The 17,721-nt window shown below is 34.2% G+C and overlaps 1 protein-coding gene across 6 annotated transcripts in view; it reads right to left on the reverse strand.

Annotated features, from left to right (window-relative positions):
- The window catches only part of DACH1 (dachshund family transcription factor 1), a 353,085-nt gene that overhangs the window by 193,298 nt on the left and 142,066 nt on the right, over window positions 1–17,721 (reverse strand). For all 6 annotated transcript variants that reach the window (XM_088159742.1, XM_088159743.1, XM_088159745.1 and 3 more), the window contains exon 2: window positions 11,029–11,144. In XM_088159742.1, coding sequence (XP_088015868.1) covers window positions 11,029–11,144 — 116 coding nt within the window. The remainder of the gene's footprint in view (window positions 1–11,028; window positions 11,145–17,721) is intronic.

Here is a 17,721-nt window from a genome sequence, read left to right on the forward strand (position 1 = left end):
GTAATAAGAAAAAGATTTTGGATCTTCAGTTGTAAGCGGCAGTATGTATGCCTGCCATCTAAGGTGAAGAACAGCTCTGAAACTGGTTTATTTATCATTAATTTATTGGCACAGATGTAGCTATGAAAGTCATATTCTTCACAGGAATCATAGCCCAAATAGTACAATCCCTTGCCCAGACTTTTTCTGGTAAGCAACCATTTGGGAGGTTTTTCATGTAACTTAAGAATGCTCTACAATGGTAATACTAATTAATTTTGATTCTACATATATGTCAGCTCCTAACAGTCTTTCTCTATAGAATTTTAGCCAGGGTGATAATAGAAATAAATTTTAAGAGAAATCGAAGTAATTTACATTTTATATAGGGATGTTCTTATGGCTGTACTTTCTTAAGAAATCTGGATCCTATTTCATAAGGAGTTATTCCATACTCCACAAAAATTCCACAAGAAGGATGCTCACTGAGGCAAAAGTGCTGTATTTTTGTCATTTACCTCTAGGAGTATGATGTCCTCACTGTGTTCAGCATCTGTATATCTGAGACATCAAAACCTGAATATAACTTGATTTTTCAACAGAGGGAAAAAATTACTTTAAGAATTGTTTTGTCACACAGTCCTTGAGTGCACAGGAACCACTGTTTTCTTCCACTTGAACAAAATATTAATCTAGTAGAATCTTTTGAGATACTTTTCAAAACAAATGGGCTGATTGACAAAAAATCACATTTCTCGTCTCAAATACTTGCACTGAATATTCCTTGGATGCTGAAAATATTTAGAGTTTGAGGGGTTTTTTCTATTCTTTATAGTCTGGCACATACAAAAATAATGCACTGTTGTGACGTTGTAAGCTACTTGGTTATCAAATCACCCAAGTTACATCCTTCTTTTATTCCCATATTCATATATATTTATTAAGCAAGGGTACAGGGAAATTCTGTCATTCTTTGCACTGTGTTAAGTAGCTTTTCTCACCATCTGAAGTCCCAGTTTAAGTGACATTACAGAGTCAGTATTCTAATGAAATAATTACATTTATATTCCTGTATATTGGATTGATGCATCATAGCATACAAATTAAGGATTCAATTTACTGTCAAAAGAAAACATAAAAGTGACTTCATCCTTTTTAGTAGACATATTACTTATCTAAGATCATACCCTTGATTTTATGGTTCCTAGCAAGGTAAATCTAGTAATCTGAAGCAACCACAAATGGAAATTATTGGAATTTGCAATTGACACCAACTCAAGTCTCGAATTCTGTATTTCCTCTATAAAGGCCGGAAACATTCTTTTAAAAAAGCATATGCAGAAAGAAATGCTACTCAATTAACTTTCCTCTTAGTAAGGGCAGAAAGAAATGCTACTCCATTAACTTTCCTCTTAGTAAGGGCAACTGGATTGTTCAAGCTGTATATGTGGTCTTAGTACTTGTGATAGAAAACAGCACAATGAATGCAGTGAAAAGAAAACTTCATAGAAGCATCAGCACATTTAAAACACTCCTTGTGACTTATCCTACTTCCCCTAGGTCAATCTAAATCTCAGGTCCCCCAAACAAAAAAGGGTAGTGTTGACAAAACCTTAATTCTCAACAAAACTTGTCAGTACACTGTCAGACTATCTGTCATTTATATGGATTTTGATGAGTTAAAATGACCCAGTGACATTATTAATTTTGTCTTGACAAAGTGCAGTTTTCCTTTCCTCAGCTTACTCAGCTCTAGCATGCTACTGTTTTCTTAGCTAGAAACTAATATATCATTAATTTATGACCAACATAATCATGTAGTAACAGTAAGATTCTCCTCAAACTAAGACTTTTCTTCCTAAATGTCAGGTCACATCTCTAATACTAGTAGCAGTATCAGTTTATTCTCTGCTGACAGCTTGAACTCAGTATCTCATTGCAATTAAGATTGGACTGAAATGAGATGATTTAAGAGTCACATGTAGAACATTCATAACTAAAAAATATTTCAGAAAAGCAAAAATGCAGGTGCCTGTGCACATACACACTGTGGAATGATAATAACTCCTGAAAGTTATTATATAAATGCTATACCAATGTAGCCTTGTAACTTCTCAACAGTCATGAATTAAAACACAACAGCAAACAAACTAGCTTATATTATGTTAAATAAGTTGGTTATACCAATTTACAAAGAACTTATCTCTCCCTTCCCTCCCCTTTTCTCTCTTTCCTTCTTTCAATCAATACAGCTTCCTTCCCCACTTTCCATCCCTCTCTGCCATTGCAATTGCTGTCTCAGGCACAGAGCAAGCAACCAACATACCTACCTATGTCTGTAATTTGAAGGCGTAAGAGAAGTCTTCTCACATGAAATGAGGTTTTCAAACTGAGCATCTTGAATGCATGGAAACTCAGACCACCAGCTTAGGTTTTCATAAACTACAAACTCTTGGAAGCAGCTCCAGGAGCAATAACCTATAGATTGATTTCTGTTTGCAATACAGTTCGTCAGCACATGAACTGTTGCAAAATGTGCTCAACTTCACATCACTAAACAGTTCTGACTCTGATTTCCAAACAGGAAGGAAAATGTTAAACGAATCTCAGATGATATGGAATCAAGTTTGAATAATATGGCCTTGTAATTCTGAACTTGAACCAGAACAACCTTCCTTTTCAAAACCTCCTCCTACTTAAGACTACTTTATGATAACTCTTATATATTGCATAGGACATTAGTAACAACAGTACAGTGTACTGTGAACAACCGATAGTGGATTCATTACAATTCTGATAATATGCTACTATGCCTTGTACAACTCATGCAGGCAATGTTCCTAGAGCTGTAAGTCATAAGGACAACTCACAGGCTGGTTCTCCTTGGAAAACTACATTCATAGAACCATAGAATCTGCTGAGTTGGAAGGGACCCATCAGAATCATTGAATTCAAGTCTTGGCCCTGCACAAAACAGGCCAAGAGCCTGAGAATAAATTAATATAGTACTTATATATATTTTTTCCTTGAGTTGTAGTCTTCTAAAGCTTCCTAGATAAAATATGCTTCCTTGCATACTTTTCCTGAAAATACCAGCTAATTAAGTAAATTCTGAAGTTCACCTACATCATATATCACATAACAAAAACACCTGGGCAACCTAACATGTTTTCTGGAAATTCCCTTCATATTTAAGTCCTTGCATGAAATCTGAAAAACTCCACAGCAGACAGATTATTCTTAACCAGGAGACAATCATATTAAATAATGACATTTGACATTGCCTTTCCCAAAAAAACCCCAAATTTAATGGAAAATATCAATCTGCAGTCTTTTTCCTTTACATTAGAGAATCCCCAAATATACAACAATGAAATCATGGACCAAAACTTTGGAATATAGAAATTTGAAGGGTTATTCTTTATTGAATGCACTATGTGGCACTGGTAGCTAGTCAAATATAAAATCAAGAGAAAAAAAATCATTCACCCTTCATTGAGCACGTCATGCAAAGATGTAAGTAGTCTAACTCTACAGGAAAGGAGCTGGGAACTTCCATAGCATTTAGGAACTACAGGTTGCCATGATGATGCAGAACTACAGCCAGCAGCATGATGGGACTGAGCTTTGTACCAGGCCTTGCTATGTTCACCCTAAGAACTACCATGTTCCTATTCTGCTACAACAATCAACACCATTCAGCTGAGGGACCGAAGTGTTGGCAAGTCTGAGATGTTATTCCAAATTCAACAGCTCAGGTTTGTTCCTAGCGGCAGCGTTTAACAAAATAATATTCTGTATTTCATGTTTAAAATGACAATGTGTTGTTTGCTCTACAAAAGGTTCGTTTTGAACAAATTAGAGATTAAATGGTTTGGAATCAAATTATTTTGGCTGAACATTCTCACTAAAAAGCAGGAGTGGGTGGAAAAGCAACAGGTTTATTATATGAAAAACTGTAAACACAGGATTATTATTATCTTGATGCTTTTCTATTGAAAGACTCTGCCTGAAATCTGAGCAACAAGAAAATCTCAGAATAAGCCACAATGGAGCAGTTTACATTTTGAATAATTTAAGAAACAAACAGCATATTCTGTAATATATATTTTTTCAATTTTTTTTTTCAATTACAATTAATAGAATGTTGAGATTCAGAAAGCTATAGAAACACTTCCATTACTAGGTTCTAATGCAGTCACTGATAACTTCACCACATACTTGCCTTTAAGAATAAGCTTTTAATTGCTTTCTTTTGTATCAAGAGTTTGGTGTTCTGTTTGTTTTTAATTTTATTCCAATTTACATGCTACTTGTTTTACAGAAAACTGTTATGATAACAGACCGTTAATTAAATATTGTTCTGCAAAGTGGGGAGCTTTTTCTCCCAAGGTGTTTAATATACTTCTACTATTTGAAACAAGAAACTGTAACTGGGAGAGGATCGCTTCCAAAGTTGGAAACTTTCTTTTGTTTATGATCGTGTTAAATCTACACTGAAAAGCAGCCTATATATGAAAATTACCACATATCATTAAAGGCTTATCTAATATCTTTTAGTAGTTCATCTTCACAGAATATGATCAGTCAACTGGGATCCTCCCTAACTGCTACAGGAATAGCATTCTTATGGGGAAATTCAGAAATCAATATGATTACAAACTTAGCTCTCAGAAGGCAAAATTATTCTGTGATCCAGGAAGAATCAAAACAGTTTTATCTCAGATTTTCCACAAAAAGGTAATAAATCTGTGTATATCACAACCTAATACTGAGTACTCACAAGAGACAAGTAGAAGAGAGGATTCACTAGCTTATAACTAAAGCTCAGAACTTAAATAACTTCACTCAGTTTCTTTCTGAGTACCTTGAGTGTGTCAATGACTACCCTTGCTGCTTAAATATTTAATCCCAGAGTCTCTTTTGAAGTGAACCAACTTGTTGCCTTTACATCAAAAAAACTGGGAGCATTTGGTTCAGTCAGGTGTGACTGATTTACACAGTTTTCCAACAATATCTCTTAAGCTTTGAATATATGTAGTGTCATATGTTACAATGCTGCCAAACGTACGAGTTCTTCTTCATTAAAAGCTCTCAATAAAAAAGGTTCCATTTCTGCAAGTAATTTTTGGTTTTAAAAAGAGTTTATGACTGAAAAATATAAGGGATTCACTGGAGCTTAAAACTAGTGAGCTTCCAGAAGTAGTTTTCAGTGATAAATCCTCTTGTGGTAAAGCAGAATATAGCTAGCTGTTCAGTGGGATGATAGTATGACAAAATTATGACTATTTTCAGGAGATGACAGGTGGCCTGAATTACACCTTAATTATTATTTTAAAAACTATGAAAAAATACATTTACAGAGTGGAGTCAGTTTATTTTCCCACTGATACATCAACTAGTGAACATGACAGAAGCTTTCATATTAGTTATAATGACTACTTCCTTAATGAAGTGCAAAAATGTTTTGTGTAATTTGATTCAGTCTCTTGAATTAGGTTACAGTTTGTCACTCTGAAATCAGGACTTTGTTGCTTATTCTTACAGTAAGTTAGTTCAGCCTCAACAGATAAACAGCTTATCATCCTGTAACACTAATCAAAACCAATGTTAACAACAAAAATGACTTAACACTAATAACCAAAATACTGTGTTAACATGGAATGTATTTTAAAATAAGAAAGCAATAGCACTCAGTTTTATCAATGTGTATCTTTTTAACCAACACAGGATCTCAAAAGGTACCCAGCACATAAAATAAATAACTGAATAATAGATTTGCTTCTCTAAATTACTATGTAATTCCGATTTCTAGTTTCTATAGTTTCTAGTCCAGAAATCAACTCTATTCATTTCAGTAAGTTAAATATATTCTTAAGACCTTACAGGATCTTACAAGACTGTCAGGAGGAAATACTTCTAGCTACATATTTTATTTCTTGGCAATATGATGTGGATAGAGTAACAATGATAATTATATTTTAACCATTCTTTCAGTCTGCCTAATACATCAATAACTATGAGCCAGAGAAAATGAAATTATTTAATTATGTGATTAATCTTTCTTTAAACACTAAATAATTTCATCATCTACTTTAGCAAAAACATTACCAGACTTTATCAGTCGCTGCATCTGTGAACGACATTTGCCCTCCAAACTGAAATCATCTATACAGAACCTTTCAACTCCCTCCTTATTCTAACTCCCTATAAATATGTTTTGTGCAAAGAATTTTCAACAAGATGGAAGTAGGAATATACTTATATTGATTCAGGCCCACAGCAAGAGAGAAAATTAGGATGAGATTAGAAATTACATGTTGATATTCATTTACTCAAGAAAAGAATGGTTTAATAGAGGAGAGCAATTACAATTCGTACACATGAAACATTTTAGAGGAAGCTTAATATCCTTTCACTGAAACAGTCTGGATTCAGATGTGGAATAGTCATATAGAAGTATCTATCATAAAGCAAAACTGTTAAAAAAATATAATAATAATAGCAACAATAATTACCCAGATTAATGTAAAAGCGTAATAAATTAAACATGTTTTGAAATTACTTTTTTTAATTGACAAAGATATATTTATAAATATATATCAATATATGAAGGAGCATTCTTATCCTGCCCTATGTCAGCAATTTCCAAAAGCACTTTATATTCTCATTTTATCTTTGAAAGATGCAGTTCCTGAAATAAGCACAAGAGATTGCAGTTACTTATTTCATCACCTGTAGATTTCAGACTCAGTAGGCCAAGTTGCAAAAGAATTAAGCAAGGAGTTTTAAAAGCAATTTCAGAACCTAAAATACTGAAGAATAATTACCAAAATAATTAGAAAAGTGAAGAAAATTGCTTTTCAAAATTTGTATGAAAAATAATGTAAATATTATTTTATATATTTTATAAGTACTCCAGACATGAAAGTACAGACCACAACATATATCATATACTCAAGATGCACAGCACTTATTTTCTGATTGATCACAATTACAATTATCTACTGTTTCAACTTTAGACAACTTTTGAAGCCCATTAGCCAATAAAAGATCTTCATACAGAGAGACAGCAGATCAAAGTTAACTATGATGAGCCATACAGTTTTGGAAGGATTTCAAGGTGTTATCTAGATAAGCCGGAAACGTCAGTACAACTGTTTGAGCCTACACTAAATCCTTTCTTCTGACTGCATGATTTGTAACACAGGTAGATCTTATTCCCTGGACAATTTCTGAAGCTCTCCATTTCCTGTTATTACACATTTCTTATTTTGTCACACTATCAAAGGTCCTACATATTTATTTCCATAAATATAAGATTATCTTTTGTGAAACAAACAATTTTTTATAAATTTGAGAGCATTCTGTAAATTGACCTGAATGAAAGACAGTGGATAGATCAGCAATTGTGGGTAATATTTAATTGTAATAAAATGGACATAATATCAACTGGGAATGATCCTTACTTCTTCAATTTATAGTTCATTACAAAAATCTTTTTTCTCTTTTATTTTCCTTCTGCATATCATTCCTACATCTCATTTTAGTCCCTAAATACTTCCATAGAGCAAGTTTATTCTAAGTGATGATGCAATGTTTTCTGCATTTGTTTTCAGAGTTTGAATCAGTTACATAAAATATTTTCAAGGGTTCCTTAACTTGGCCTCCTACAAAAATATAAAGTTCTGGAATATCATGAGGAATCTCAGCATATAGTTTAATACCAGTATTATTTGCACACACAAACGATGCATGCATAACCAGTCACTTCAGAAATCAAGATTTCCACCTTTAAATCTCTATTTCTGTATTATGCAGCACATTAAAAAAAAAAAAAAAAAAAAAAGGAAAATTTTCAAGTAAAAATCATGCATTAAATCGTAGCATTGTGTATCCTAGATATACCTAGTAATTGCAGATCTCTATACTTAAAGAGCATTAAATAGCACATAATTATTTGTGTGATCACTTATACTTTTTTGTAGGCAGGAAGGAAACTTAGTTATTACACTCAGATTATTAAATCAATCAGAAAGTTTAAAAAGAAGAAGTTATTATAAAGAAAAAAAATAACAGAAAGAGAAGGGGTAAGAAGCACTTAAAAATCTGGTTATTTTATTTTTTTCTGCTTAGAGCTGGATACTAACAGGATACACACTTCAAAAACTTCTCAAATGAAGAACCATATTTTAGAATTCCTGACATATCAAGAGAGACTGAGAGAGCTGGGACTGTTCAGCCTGGAAAAGACAGGGGGGCATCTTACTAATGCATATGAAAACCTGGTAAGGACAGAGGTGAAACCAGACTTCTCAAATGTGGCCCAACAAACACAAATTGAAATAGAGGAAATTCCATCAAAAAGTAAAAAAAAAATCCAATATTATTTTGAGAGTAATGAAACATTGGAACAAGTTGCAAAGAGGTATCGTGGTGCCTCTACCCTCAAAGATCCTCACAGAATCTCAAGTGTACCCAGCCCTGAACAATCTGCTCTGAGTGATCTTACTTTGACCAGCAGAGGCTGGACTAGGTGACCTCCAGTGGTGCCTGACAGCCTTAACTAGCCAGGGGTTTTCTATATATACAGTCAAAATATGGAGTAAAATTTTACAATTGGCAAGATTTGTATCAACTAATGTGGCAGCACATAACAATGGCACCTACATAATCTATCACAGTTATCACAGTCTTTTCTTTGTAGAGCTCTTACAGTAGTTTTGGTACTTATTTACTGCATAGACCCACAAATTTTTATTGTTTTGAACTCTCAAGATCAGATTTTAAGTCTATTTTTATACTTGCCTATCTGTAAAATGCTGGAATGACTGTCATGTAGCATTGCTGTCATGATGCTTTTATCTTTGCTGAACCTTTGCATACCTCATGGAATACTAGACCCCAGAGTTCGCCTCTATCAGTTGTTGTTTGCGTTTTTTGTGCTGTCTGAGACTCAACACCACCACAATGGGAAAAAAGTCATACCACTCTTTCTGTTGTGGTAAGCCATGTAATGTGAAACCAGTTCAAATGTAATAGCAATTGCATTTAAACTTTTCTTCTTTTGCAAAAGACTCACAAAGCATTACCACCCAAAAAGGATTTGATGAATGACAATATTACATATGCCTATTGTCTTTAATTTTGAAATATTTTCGTCTTTTTTTTTTTAATCATCATTTTAGAAAGATCTGCATCTGGTTTTGTGGGCTGATACTCTAAGAAATTGGATCTCTGGTTTTAGTACCATATATTTTTATTGTTAACTTGTTATGACCAGCTTTAAAGGACTAGAGAGGAATTGGATACTTTCAGGCATTAGTTGTGGTTTTAAACTGCTTTCTTAAAATAAAAAATCAAGAGGCGATCTGCTCTTAGATATTAACTGTAACACAAAACCCCAAACGATACTGTTGACAAGGTTTCTTTTCCTGTCTCCCTCCTTTTGGCCTGCTTATTTGTCTCTGACTTCTTTCATCTCCTTTCTACTTTTCACATGCATTTTTTTCTTTGATATTTTCCTGTCTTACTTCCCCCAAATAATTTCCCTTTGCTTCTTCAATTTTTGATCTCTCCCTCCTGAACATGAATGTTTCCGCCCAATAAAAACTTTCATTCATTCTCCACATAGATCCCATCTACTATTCTCATGTTGCATTCACTCTGCACGATCTCTATTTTCTAGACAATATTTTATCCTGAGAATTCTATTGCATAAAGTATTTTAATCTAAATTCTTTTTTTTTTGCTGGTCACACCTTCCCAGACTACCATTTTGAGTTCTACTTGCCTGACATTTCCCATACTCCCTTACACTCTGTCTCATCTCTTCTTCCCTCTCTTTATTTTATACCTCTCTCCTACCAATCTTTGTTGCCTGACCTCCCCTCATTTTGTCACTACTCTTAATCTTTAAAAAACTTTAAATTTCAAATAAAATATTTCTAGCTATGAGTCTATTTCACCATGTAAAGCAGCTCCTGATCCTAACATAGGCCCCCTTTTGTCCACCGAGCTAAGCTTTCTTCACTTTCCTCCTTCCTCCAGACAAGATATTTACATTCACTATCTGTTGTTCCCTGAACTGAGCATTTCTTTTGAGAATGTTAGTCATCTGTGACCAAAAACCATGCCAAGAATCGTGCTTGTACTTAGAGAGACATGATCATGGGCATGTACTCAAACATCCACCCATCCATCCAGTCCACAAGATCAAGTAATCTTCCTCTTTATTCGATCTGTCTAGTTAATTATCCTTCCTTTGCCTCAGAGAAAATCAGACTGAGCCATGCAAACAGGCGGGAAATAACCGGGCAAGAAGGAGAAGCTGAGGTGGACTTTGCTGAAACAAGTCCCAGCATTTAACTGGTCTGTAACATGAGGAGAGGGCATGTGGCATCACCAGCAGCCTGACTATTGGGTGCCTCCATCTTTGGGTGACTGTTCATCTCTTCCTGCAATACAGCCTTTCTTAATTTAACTATGTCTAAGAGCACTGCTAGGAGATGGTACAGTAACTTTCAAATGAAAATAGTAGTGTGAGAAACAGATTGTTACAGGACTTTATATTAGTGTAAGGCCTCAGGAGACATATCAAAAATAGAATTTCAGGATGAAAAATTAAGAAAGACATGTGTGCAGCATAGAGTTATTTTAACTAACTCAGTTTCTTCAGGCAACTATATTCATGATGACATTATCTAATGAAGCAAAGCAGCAAAAAAAAGCAGAAGATATCAGATCTATTAAAAATGAATAGGGAGATTATTGTCTAATGATAGGTAATTCATGCTTTGAAAGGCTTTTGTTTATAAAGAAAAAGAACAGGGGGAAAAAATCAAAAAGGATAATTATTTGTTCAGTTACTTTGAAGTACTAAGTTGCCACAATGTCGATTACATACAACATGTTTGTGCACCAATAATGTGCCATTAGGGGAACTATTGCAAACTATTTGTTTTTCCTAGACTGTTAATCTATTAACAAGTGGATATAAGCCATGAATTCAAACGATTGCCCGTGTGAAAGTGTTTCTAGCGATCCTACCTGTTGGCGGGATGATTCCAGGAGACATTAGGCCTGGGACAGAATGTGGCATGATATGAGAATTCTCTGGGGAGGTGACACTTTGAGTCCTCTTAGGAGGCCTTCCAGGTCTAGAACTGAAACAAACAAACAAACAAAAAAATTTTTACAATTAAGCTGTTGTCTTACACATCATTTCAAAGTTGTTTCAAGTGGTAACATGGACTGTAAATAAATTTGTTTCAAGGACGGTTGCTTTTGCAGTTAGATGTAATAGACTTCCATCACTAATTAGATTACATGCTGAATTCATTTTCCTCATTGAAGATCAGCCGCTCTTGATGCATAATTCATAGCCTGCACCTCGTTACCTGCTTCTTCATATTAATATCTATACACAGTTTGAATTGCCTCGTTTGCATATGCTAAAGTTCTGCATGCAGCCTTCAGCACGAAAATTATGCACTAACTTGTAATAATTATTACAGTCAGCCTGCTATTGATTTATGAGACTTTTAAAAACCAAATATGTGTAGTACTTGTAATGAATGATATTTTAAGGTTCTTCAGGAAATTAAAAGGCAATGGCTGCCTAAGGAAATGTTCTGCTTGTTTGATTTAATACTACAGTTAGCTGGGAGGTGGAATGAAAGAGTGATTCAGACCTATAGCACATTTTTCGATGATATGTTTTATTACTTCGCACTGCTAGCCTGATATCTAGATGATAAATGACAATACATATCTAATGTGTGAAAAGGTCTTGCAATTTCTTTATTTTTTGTCATTTAAAAGATAAGTCAAGTTATCATTTAACCCTTATTCTATTTAAAGTGAAAATCTCCCTAAGACACCTTACTTTAAATATACTACTTTATGTCAGAATTATGTGTACGATATTGTTGAACAAAAACCATCACAGCCGCTTACATGTGTCCAGTATGGAAAAATAAAGAGCTTCAGGTTTAAGCACTCCTTGTCTGTTAAATGCTCACATACACAACTTTCCATCTCCTGGACTGCCTAAGTAGCATACAAATTAGAGACAGATTACAATGAAAATACTTATTGCCCACTTACATACAAATATGTACCTGCTCATACAATATATATCCAAAGGCTTGTATTCTTATGTACAGATCATAGCAAGGTACCACTGCAACATCCTGTAACTGCTCATTTCCAGGACATTGTGGAATAACTTCACAGAATAACGTGATGTGCTGCTCTAAAACTGCAGTGTTAACCTATGCTCTGCCAAACATCTGAACTTCTTCATTTGTTTCAGAACAAGAAAGAAATGAAAGGTGGGTATGAAAGGTTTTGCTCCTTAGCATATTAACAAAATTCTAATCAGAGATAATGGCATTTCTAGCTATGCTGGGACTACAGAATGATGCAGATAACAAAATACCTCTGTTTTCTGTTCAAATTAGTTTCCATTGTGTTTGGAAATACTTTCTTTTTTTTTTTTTTTTTTTTTTTTTGGCACCTTCCACAACCTAACTTTAATAAACCAAAACCAATCAAAGTACAGAGCGTTTTCTTGAAGTTTAATGACTCAAGGCATTGAGTCATTAACCTTAACTGATCATTAATTCCCAACTTAATGTCCTGAGCTGAGGTCATTATTAAAATTATAAGCTTGGTAATTTCTTTGATTGGTTTGGGATTTTTGATTTTCTTTAATATAAACAAAATTGTCATATGTTCAAAACAATAAGAAAAACAGTTGTAGAAAAAGAACATTGTCTTATTCCAGCTCACAGAACCAAATGAAGTGTCTGCGGATTTTCTTTGCTATTTCCTTTGTGATTCACAATAAAAATAAACATACCATGAATACACATAAAACTGAACAAAACATTATAGACAAAAATGATCTGATTTAAATGGAGTGTTTCTAATATATTCACCCACCAAAAAATGCCACTGTGTAGGAAAACTTTAATGGTTTCATTTAAGTATGTATGATGAAGTACTCAAATCACTATTGTGATATGACTATTGAAGGGCCTGACAACTGCATAACAGAACACAAGCTGGGTAACGTGGCACAATGCATGATGTACCAATGACTTCCAGGTCTTTATAAAAAGCAAGTTCACACCTGCAAAGACTCTCTGATGTTAACTACCAAGTATAGCCATGGTGAAGTTGAATGCTTTTTTTTGTCTTTGATTTTGAGGAATAAAACCACCCCTCTTCATAGCCTAAGGGAATAGAGTCATGGACAAAAATCTCTAAACAAAGGTCAGCAGCAAATTATAGGTGAGTGATACTGAAATACCCAAGGTAGAATTCTTCCTCTGGTCACCTTCAACAATCAAACTGCTTGTGGTACTGTACACGAAAGGGGGGATCACACTCAAAGCCCTAAAGGAGTCCAGCAACCCAACTCCATGATTTATCCCGAAGTTTACCATGTAAATCTTTTCATAAAGTCTTAAACTCCCAATTCCAATCTTACTAATAATATTTCACCCAGTAGATGGCTGGGCACTGGAAGAGGCTCCCCAGGGAAGTGGTGACAGCCCGACAGTTCAAGGAGTGTTTGGACAATGCTCTCAGGCACATGGTGTGACTCTGGGGGATGGTCCTGTGCAGGGCCAGGAGCTCCATGTGATCCTCACTGAGCCCTTCCAACTCGGCTTATTCTGTGATTCTATTTAAATGACATTTCTGAGAAAGATACCTATTTAATCCTGATAGAATTTTTAAGCTACACTAGTTCCAATCTACTATTAAAAGGCCTTTACCTATTTAAGAAACATGGGGGTTTTTTCCTATAACAATGCAGGAAAACACTGCAAGATAAATTAAGAATTATTTAAGGCCTAGAAGATCTGATTTAGAGACATAGAAGACTATGCAATACACAATTAAAATGAATACATCTAATTGTCCATTGTCCTTAATAACTGACTGAGTAGCAATACTTGACTTAATTTGTTAGTTGTCATTTGTTAAGCATTTGTTTCATTAGCCATACTACTAACTTGAAATACTACCATTTTGTAAGATTTGTTTTCAAACAACAAGAATTGCAAGAAATTTGTATGAATCATTACCAAAGTTGTGGGGAAAATGGTGTGAAAAAAATACTTTAAAAAATAACCACTGACTAGAATTGAAAACTCACATGTTGTTTTGTAGTTCATTATCATTTTTATAGCTATATGATAAGCTCTTTTAAAAAAACATCAAAAGCATAGCAAATTAGTTTAACTATCATAAACAGGATGATAAAAATAGCTTAATAAATCATTTTGTTGGTATTTTTCATAAACTTGAGTAAGTAAAGACCTACTTATTTTTATATTAGGGCACGTTCATCTTCATTCCAAGATAAGAAATCTTCAAAATACTCATATTTTTATTTTGATTTTGTATCATAATCAATAGATTGTCCTCAGTATAAAAAAACCCCATATTTTAAATAGGTATGATTTTATTTATTATGTAAAAGATACATTTAAATGCCAGAGCAATGTAATCTTTTCTTCTAGTTGATGACATTGAGATACAAAAATCATCATTTAAAATCTGATGATAATGCTATCTTTACTCAAATTTAGATTTTGTATATAGGCTTTTATAGACATATAAAAAGCAAGGTAAGATTTTGTCTTTTATCTGAATACAATCATTGGACTGTGCTGTTTTTTCTGAAAGCACATTTGACTTCTTATGGAAATGCTAATTATCTCAACAGATAAACTACTAAAAGGTGACTCATTTTGATTTTGAAGATGTCTAAAGTCTGGATTTTTTAGAGTTAAGATAAACAGTCTGAAATGACAAAACCCCAAAAGCCAAAGTGAATACCTTGTGAATACCTAGGATTATAGTACAGGTAAGTCAAGGAGTGTTTTGGGACTGCACAAGAAGACACTGGAAGAAACAGCACCACATCTGGAAGCCACAGCTGATCTTCCTGTCTACTGTTTCGTTCTTTGAAGAGTAAATTAGAGAAAGCAGAAATTAGACAATATAAACAGATTCAAGGAAGCCACAAGATTAGCTGTTTTAAAGAACTGGGGAGAAGTCTATAGGGAAGTTAAGAGTTCCTTGCTTACCCATTAGAAAAGATCTCCAACAGATTGTCACTCTGCTTCTAGAAATATGAATAAGTTAGATATTTTCTGCTCTAAAACTTAAATTTTCATATGTGAGATAACATATGTTGAAGAAGAAAATGAAAGCTTTCTACAGGACTGTGTATTACTTAGTAGTCAAGTTTTTGAAGTGAAGCACCTAAAAGTATTTATTCCCATGAAAATCCATCAGCCTTCTATAAGCTTGTGTCAGTTTGTGATAAAATTATCAGACTTTTCTCAAGTCTTAAAAGACATTCCCACAGACAGCTGATCTTTATTTTTGTTGAAATTATCATGGTTTACAGTTACAATATGCCATTATGTGAATGAGGAACTCAACGTGCGGATTAGTGGATCTTGAAAGTCTCAAATATTTTCTTCGCTAGCATCAGCTAATTAGATAACAGAACACTTTCCAGAATGACTGAAAATAAATCCATCAAATTTCGGCCAGATTTGTATTTCATCCCTTCAATTTCATAAATACATCAAGGAATACTATGGCTGTAGCATTTTCATCTTTGAAGAAAAAGTGTGTATTTGTATACTGCGCTGTGATTAGTATGAGAAGCAATTGAGACTACATTTAAGGCTGAGAATATGATTATTTTTTGGTCTTTTGATCAACATATATTAGTCTTATATCCTTCCTGTCTTACCAAATCTAGAAAATAACAGATGGCTGAATTAGAGAAAAAGAAATCGAAGAATCTGTGTTCCTTATCAGTTAAAATGTGCTTTGATAATATTTTTAAAGTTTTACATCATTTCAGTTGTATTATTAAGTATGAGCTTGCTCCTAGAAACGTTTTGACATTGCTAAATAATTAAAAGCAGACATAATCAACAGAAAACCTGGCCCTGTCCAAACACATGGAAAGAGACAACAGTATGCGCTTATCGGCTTGACTTTAAATGTAACCAGGCTGCATCCAGCTCTTATTGCTATCTGCCAGAAGTCAGACTTGATGTTAACATTTAAGGGTCTCATCCTTGAAAGCCTTAGATATGTAGACCTCCTACTGCTTTCTGTTAAGACCTTTGAGCACCAAGGAAGGTTTGGCTCCAAAGCAGCTGAAACTCTTCATGAGTAGTATATAATTCCCTGATCACGTCACTAGTGTTTTACAGATGACTAATTGCATGGCAAAACATGTGCTAGGAAACTAAAAGTGTTCAGAAATGTTGAGATAATTCTGTGATTTTTCTTTCTCATGGCCTGATTTTGAGGAACAATTGTGCAATATTAATATTTGATAATAAAGTTTTATTCCTTAAAATTATTTTTATTAAATACATGAAGCACCCCTAAAAAAAATGCAAGTCTGACCAGTAGTACAAGGGCAAACTGCCTTTTAAGTTCTTAGAACTGCCTAAAGCAGCTTAGAATATCAACACCAACTTTAGCTGCATCAGCATTTATCTATCTTATTTTGGTACATTTTGAAAATCTATGTTTTATTTCTCACCTGTTCCATCTCCCCTTAGTGCTTCAAAGCCTGACACAGAACTTTTGACCTCAAGGAAGCTGGCTGAATGAAATTGAGGTGATCAGCCATGGAAGTAGTTATTATGTACTCGCCATAGAATGGACACTGCAAAAGGGCCAAAGATGTCACTTGCTGACTTAATGCAAAGACAGGGATGCCCTGTGACAACCTGCAACCACAGGCAGTGGGCTCTTCCCACGTGGAATTTCTGGGTTTTGGGATAGCTTCTGTGCTGCTCTCATCATACGTGCAGCCTTCACACTAGCAAGACTTGAGCCAAGGGCGTGTCAGCACTGAAAAATAAGGTCTAGGAAGACTGACTAAACCTTTTGTGTAATTTAATTCCTTTGCTTGGAAAACGCTTGCCAAGGTAACCTTCATAAATATTTCTAATGCACTGAACTAGCATTTTAAAGGCAAAAAAATGACAAAGTACATCGATCCAAACCTTATACTTTACTATTTTAGGTTTTCCCCTTCTGCTCCCACTCAAGAACAAAGTAAAAAACCGCAGTTCTAAGATAGAGCATACATTTATTTTGGCAGTTAGTTAAACAACAATCAGAAGTCACACCATGTCCTTTTTACTTGCAGCAGTCTTGTAAAACAATAAAACTCTCAGTACAATTACCTTAAATTTATTTTTCTTCTCACAGTTAAACAGAAAATGTTCTCACGCAATAATTAGTGCTGAACTCATGATATATTAGGAGTTACTGAGACAGCAAACAATGCTGATAAAAATAAATACAAATATCTGTTTCAAAATCTTCATCAAGAAGTGCATGAATGATCTTCAAAATAATTAGGTTGTGTTACAGGAGTGAGCAGTGGAGAAATTGTGCTGATGAAATATTATTGCATTTCAGGAACAAAACACTTCTATTTTTGAACCAAAATGGCCAAAGGTGGATATTGGGTCAGAAATGCAATACCAGTTTATCAGTGAAGAAAAATAAATGGAAGAAAATATATTTCACTTCATATCCCATTCCAAAGTCATTTACCACAGTAACACACACAGCAGAAGTTAGTCCTTGGATGCCACTCTTTTGCTGTGGTAGAGAAGACCTTGTTGAATTATTTCTTTTCCTAACAGAACTGTCATGCAAACAGCATGTCAT

This window comes from Sturnus vulgaris, chromosome 2 (assembly GCF_052056855.1).
Source record: "Sturnus vulgaris isolate bStuVul1 chromosome 2, bStuVul1.hap1, whole genome shotgun sequence".
NCBI lineage: Eukaryota > Metazoa > Chordata > Aves > Passeriformes > Sturnidae > Sturnus > Sturnus vulgaris.